This window comes from Pocillopora damicornis, chromosome 7 (assembly GCF_964200805.1).
Source record: "Pocillopora damicornis chromosome 7, jaPocDami1.2, whole genome shotgun sequence".
Classification (NCBI taxonomy): Eukaryota; Metazoa; Cnidaria; class Anthozoa; order Scleractinia; family Pocilloporidae; genus Pocillopora; species Pocillopora damicornis.
This window is the reverse complement of record NC_142676.1, coordinates 19,039,476-19,045,508: the sequence shown is the minus strand read 5'-3', so window position 1 is coordinate 19,045,508 and position 6,033 is coordinate 19,039,476. Positions and strand designations below refer to the sequence as shown.

Genomic DNA, 6,033 nt, shown 5'->3' with positions numbered 1-6,033 from the left:
GTATGCCTGTGAATCAACAAAGGAAAGTATTCAAATGGTCAGCCAAACATTTATAAATTTGAGAGGATTCAGTTTTTAAAACTTTTAGTTTGAAATTAATTTAAAACTTTAAGACCAGAAACCGTAGCGACAGATGATATCGAGATCGTTGACCTCATTATTAGGGGAGCTAGCAATAAGAGTAACTTCCCAGCGAGGCGCGACATTTAAAATAGACTTTAACTGGGTCATGGCGATAGGTTCTCTTAATTTGTATTCTCTTGCTTTGGGATAAAAGACTGATTGAGTTGTAGTTTTACTGTTAACTTTGGTAGAGTAGACAAAAATATGCTCAGTAGACGGAAAGAAACAAAGCAAATAAAACACTCTAAGAACGAAGAAAATTTTCAAGTTTTTTCTCATAGAGGGTACACATGACACTTCAATGACCTAATGGCAACAAAGTTATTGTCTCTGAAATTGTTCTTTGACCTTGCACAATTATTAGCGGCCATGTGTCCAATCAGACTCTGAAGTCCCCTTTCCTGTTTTAGTCCGTGGCGCGTGTCGAAGAAAAACAAATCATATGTTGTCGTCGCCCTTCACTGTTGCGCTAGCGACTGGCTGGGAAAGGGTCTAGACTACAAGCAATCCCTCCTTTTCGACGAAATAAAAAAAAAAAATAGACAGTCAAAGCCTGCATGTGGCTACCGGTATAGCACAATTAAAAGGGGCTAGTTCGAAAGCCTCATGGCTCCCCAATCCTCTAAGCTCCATCAACAGTTACCTATGCCAGGGCTCCTGCCTATGCCTCCTTTAATTTCGCCTGCATGTACATTAAAAATAATTTTCTTACTTTATTGCAATCCCATTTTTGGGAATTTTGTTTTGTACAAATATACATTCCGCGTTTTAGGATATTCCATCATTCTGCGTCTTAAGATATTCCGTCGTTCCGCTGATCCGCTGATCCACCGTACTACCGTTCTACCGTTCTACCGTTCTACCGTTCTACCGTTCTACCGTTCTACCGTTCTACCGTTCTACCGTTCTACCGTTCTACCGTTCTACCGTTCTGCCGTTCTCCCGTTCTCCCGTTCTACCGCTCTACCGTTCTACCGTTCTCCCGTTCTCCCGTTCTCCCGTTCTCCCGTTCTCCCGTTCTCCCGTTCTACCGTTCTACCGTTCTCCCGTTCTCCCGTTCTACCGTTCTCCCGTTCTCCCGTTCTCCCGTTCTCCCGTTCTCCCGTTCTCCCGTTCTCCCGTTCTCCCGTTCTACCGTTCCACCGTTCTACCGTTCCACCGTTCTACCGTTCCACCGTTCTACCGTTCCACCGTTCTACCGTTCCACCGTTCTACCGTTCCACCGTTCTACCGTTCCACCGTTCTACCGTTCCACCGTTCTACCGTTCCACCGTTCTACCGTTCCACCGATCTACCGTTCCACCGTTCTACCGTTCCACCGTTCTACCGTTCCACCGTTCTACCGTTCCACCGTTCTACCGTTCCACCGTTCTACCGTTCCACCGTTCTACCGTTCCACCGTTCTACCGTTCCACCGTTCTACCGTTCCACCGTTCTACCGTTCCACCGTTCTACCGTTCCACCGTTCTACCGTTCCACCGTTCTACCGTTCCACCGTTCCACCGTGGGGTTAAATTCCTGAGCGGATTGCACGCCGTACCTAAAGACAGGCTACTTAAGTCTATATGCACCCCTGATAATGATGACAGAACTGAACTACTAGGTAGAATGGTAGAACGGTGGAACTCCACCGTTCCACCGTTCCACCGTTCCATAATTTCACCTTTGCCGTTTCACCGTTCTACCTTTCTACCGTTTCACCCTTCCACCGCTCTACCGTTCTCCGTCCCATCATTCTGTTGTATTACTCAAGGTCCAGAATATGCTGCCTTTCTTCATATCAAACTTACGTTTAACATCTGCCTCTGTAGATTTTCGTGACATGTCACGCAGTCTGAGGTCAGTCAAAAACACGCTACTTTTCGAACATTTTCCTCTTTTTCGTGTATTTCATTTGAATTGCTATCTTTCTTACCTTCAGTTTCTAAAACTAACGTACATAAGCTTTCTATACCACTGTATTTGAAGGAAATCATTAAAATATTTCGTTCGGGTTTTTGAGACTTATGGTTAGCGATTCAGATATGTCGAAGAGGGGTTCACGCCACATGCAAGCAGTGGCCATGGAGTCTGGGACTATAACTCTAAAGCGCATGCCTAAAACTGGTCATTACCGCGAAATACGAAAAAAACAATAAATTTGGCGCAATTTGATGTATAATACATGAGGTTTGGATATTGTTTGGGTTCGGGAAATGGGACTCGAAGTTTACGCACTGGTGATTTTTTCTTCGCTGGCTCTTCTCGCGGTGGCGGTAGATGCACAAAACGATTTCGGCGAAGAAACAAATGGTCCAAAAGGGGAAAAACTGCCTTGGTTTACTTACGAAATAAACAAGTAAGTAAAAATTGCGTTCATCGAAGTGTATTCCAACCTGTTTCTTTTTTCTTTTTAATTTTTTTCAATTTTTTTTCACCGAATTGATTTTTTTTTAATCAGCTATCTCATATATTCCCTGTCGAAGAAGTCTGATCAAGAGCCGAACGACGAAAGTGCTGATTCTGTGATTGTGGGAATCGTGGAAAAAATATTGAGGGAATCTGAGATTCGCGGAGTTGTTATAAATTCCAGAATTCTCAACGTCTTCAGGAAAAATATTTCTCTCCTCCATTCAGCGTTCAAGAAAGCGTCAAAAAGTGGGGGGAAAAGTATAAAGAAGCTTATTGATGCGTGGAAGGCAAAAAACCACTCCTTCAAAATTTTCTATCATGAGCTTGAAAACAACTCATTGATTGAGGAAAACCAACAGCTTCGTGGGCAGAAAAGGAAAGCTGAACTGGATTTAGTCGCAGAGCAGGCAAAGAGATTAAAAATTGAGCAGGAGTTTGAAGATGTTATTAGGGATTCGGAAAACAGAAAAGAACAATACAAACAAAAATTCAAAAGATTCAAAAGACATAATTACTGTACTCCATCTCAAACGTCCATCACTGCCCAGGAGAGTCTAGATAAAGTCACTGATTGGTGTGGCTCGTGGCTTTTAGGAACAAATGCTGACAAATGCGAGTCCATGAAGTTCACCAGGGCTAGAACTCCCTCTCCGTGCAACTATTCTATTAATAGCAAGCTACTTACCCAAGTATCTACACACAAACATCTTGGGGTAGTTCTTTCCAGTGATTTATCTTGGAAACCCCACGTACTGTCTGTTGTTGCAAGATCGAACAGATTATTGGGCTTACTCAAGCGGACATTTGGATCTCACTCTAGGGCTCTATTTACTGGTTATAGATCCATGATCCGTCCAATACTCGAGTACGCTTGTCAAGCGTGGAATCCTCACCAAGCATATTTCATTGAAAAACTTGAATGCGTGCAAAGGAACGTTACAAGATGGATCATTGATAAAGACACTCCGTATGAAGACCGACTGAAATCCTTGAAACTAGCGACACTAGTTCAGCGCAGAGAGTTTCTTAGTTTGGTTCAGCTTTTTAAGTTCATTAAAGGACACTCTTCTGTAAACACTAATAATTACATATCCTTCAGTAACAGGCAATCAAGAAAAAGTCATCAGTTTAAACTATATAAACCATTTAGCCGTACAGACATCTTTAAGTACTCTTTTTGGCACAGACATATCGACACATGGAACAGTTTACCGTCATCAGTAGTTGAACTTGACTCAATTAATGCTTTTAAGAAAGCTCTTAAATCAACATTTTTTAACTAGGCCTATGACTAAAAATTAAATTATTCTATGTATTATACATTATTTAGTTATAATCTTAAACAAAATAGTTATCTTAGATATGTCTTCTTTATTTAGATTTTATATTTATAATATGCCTGTATGTAAAATGTTTCAGTATGTATATGTATATTGCATAGTATTAAATTTTTATATCTGGGGTATAGTTTACAATGAGGATTAAGTTCCTCCCTTCTATAACCCTTTTTTAATAATAATATGTTATATGTTATTATTTAAATAAAGTTGTTATATATATTATATATATTTGCGAAAAAAGCAGCAAGAATGCAAAAAAAGGGACAAAGAGGTCCAAACAAAAGCAAACGTTTCACTGATTATACCAAACAACATCAGGCAAGATTAAGGCGAGGATTTAAAGAAGACTGCCACTAAGCACTGTCATTTTTAGGCCTCTACAATTTTATTCCCACCAAGGTTGAGGTATTTAATAATGACACTCAACAATATGAAACTATTTCATTGGTAGAAGAGGGAGAGTTACAACTATTGGAAACAGAGCCAAGAGAACTGACTGACAATGATATTGATGACATCAATATGTGGGTTTACTTGAAGGAAAAATTGAACATATCTAATGAAGCTTGGCATGAGTTGGCCATGAAGTGTAAAGACATGCCCACAAAATATAAAATATGCAAACACCTAGATAAACTAAATGCCAATTGGAATCTGAGAAGTACACCAGGGGAGGCAGAGGGAGTACAGATTTCTTTCAGGGAGAGTCTTGAGGAACAGATAAAAAGGCTGCAGAAAAATGGAGTATTGGACAAGGTTACTACTATTAAAGTAAAGCTCAGTGGTGATGGTACCAACATTGGGAAAAGGCTTAAACTTGAAAATGTCACATACACAATTTTGAATGAAAAGGATGCAGCAATGAATGAAAAAGGGAACTATGTTCTAGCAATAATTAAGACAACAGAGAACTATGACAATCTTAAAGAAAGCCTTGCTGATCTAAATAATGAAATGTCAAATTTAAAAGAAATTACTGTAAATAGTCATAAGTATAGCATTGAGTATTTTTTGGGAGGAGACTGGAAGTTTCTAGCCTGTGTTTGTGGTTCAGGGGCTGCTAATCAAAATTTCTCTTGTATTTGGTGTAAGTGCCCAGGAAATGAAAGGTTTGACATCAGTTAAAAGTGGTCTATAACTGACAAATCTCTTGGGGCAAGAGATTTACAAGAAATAGGTAAGTATGCAAAATCTAAGCAATATAATTGTAAAACCAATCCATTATTTGATTTTATTCCTATTGACCATGTAATAATTGATACACTACATTTATTTTTGAGAATATCTGATAATTTAATTGAACTTCTGATCAGGGAACTTCGCAGGAAAGATGCCATTGACAAGGTATCTACTTTTTCAAATGGGTTTTGTCGAAATAAGTATAGACATATGGCTGGGTATGAGAAATTTGTAAAAGAACTTGGAATTAATTTTGAATGGAAAATTAATAGGGACAGCAAGAAGTTGGAGTACAGAGACCTTACTAGACCTGAAAAACTCTTGCTTTTCCAACATATTAATTTTCACTTACTATTACCAGAGTTTCATAATGTGGACAAGCTGCAAGCCCTTTGGGGTAATTTCATAGATATTATAGGTGATCTTAAACTTAATTACACTACAGATGATGCTATCTCTAGCCTCAAGGACAAAATCAAAAAATGGTTTCAAAAATTCTTAGACCTTTACCAAGCAAAAGATGTAACACCATATATGCATTCTTTGTATGTTCATGTACCTGAATTTTTAAAGCTATACCAAAATTTAGCTTATTACACTCAGCAAGGTATGGAGAAGTACAACAACACTGTATCAAAGGACTACTTTCGATCATCTAATCATAGAGGGGTTTCTGCTCTAAAGCAACTTTTCTTGAAAAAACACAGAATACAGCTTTTGGAAGCTGCTGGTTTGGAAAGGGTGAAGGAAAGCTACAACTGTGGAAACTGTTCAACTTCTGGCCATACCATCAAAACATGTACTGCAAAATGCAGCAAATGCGATGCTCCCACTTTCTGTGCACATCTTGTTAAAATAGATGGTAAATGGAAGCCAAGATGTGATTTAATCAATCAGTAATGATATAATATATCAATGTATTAAAGGAGTGTATTACCCAAAAACTGTTAGTAGACGTTGTGTAGAATAATTTGCTATGCCTGTGAAATGTTTCTTGTAT

General features: G+C 38.9%; 1 protein-coding gene across 1 annotated transcript; it reads left to right on the top strand.

The window, feature by feature from the left end:
• The first annotated feature begins 2,180 nt into the window (after window positions 1-2,180).
• LOC149043031 (uncharacterized) lies at window positions 2,181-3,424 on the top strand. Its single transcript, XM_089213681.1, has 3 exons — window positions 2,181-2,461; window positions 2,564-3,203; window positions 3,356-3,424. The coding sequence occupies exons 1-3, from the start codon at window positions 2,319-2,321 to the stop codon at window positions 3,422-3,424; spliced, it is 852 nt and encodes a 283-aa protein (XP_089069807.1). The 5' UTR covers window positions 2,181-2,318.
• The last annotated feature ends 2,609 nt before the right edge of the window (window positions 3,425-6,033 follow it).

What these genes read in the sequence shown, in the direction of transcription:
- LOC149043031 (XM_089213681.1), top strand. Translation starts at nt 2,319, where the DNA reads ATGGGACTCGAAGTTTACGCACTGGTGATTTTTTCTTCGCTGGCTCTT. An exon ending in TTTACTTACGAAATAAACAA is followed by an intron (nt 2,462 to 2,563) that starts GTAAGTAAAAAT and finishes TTTTTTAATCAG; the next exon opens with CTATCTCATATATTCCCTGT. An exon ending in ATAGCAAGCTACTTACCCAA is followed by an intron (nt 3,204 to 3,355) that starts GTATCTACACAC and finishes TACTGGTTATAG; the next exon opens with ATCCATGATCCGTCCAATAC.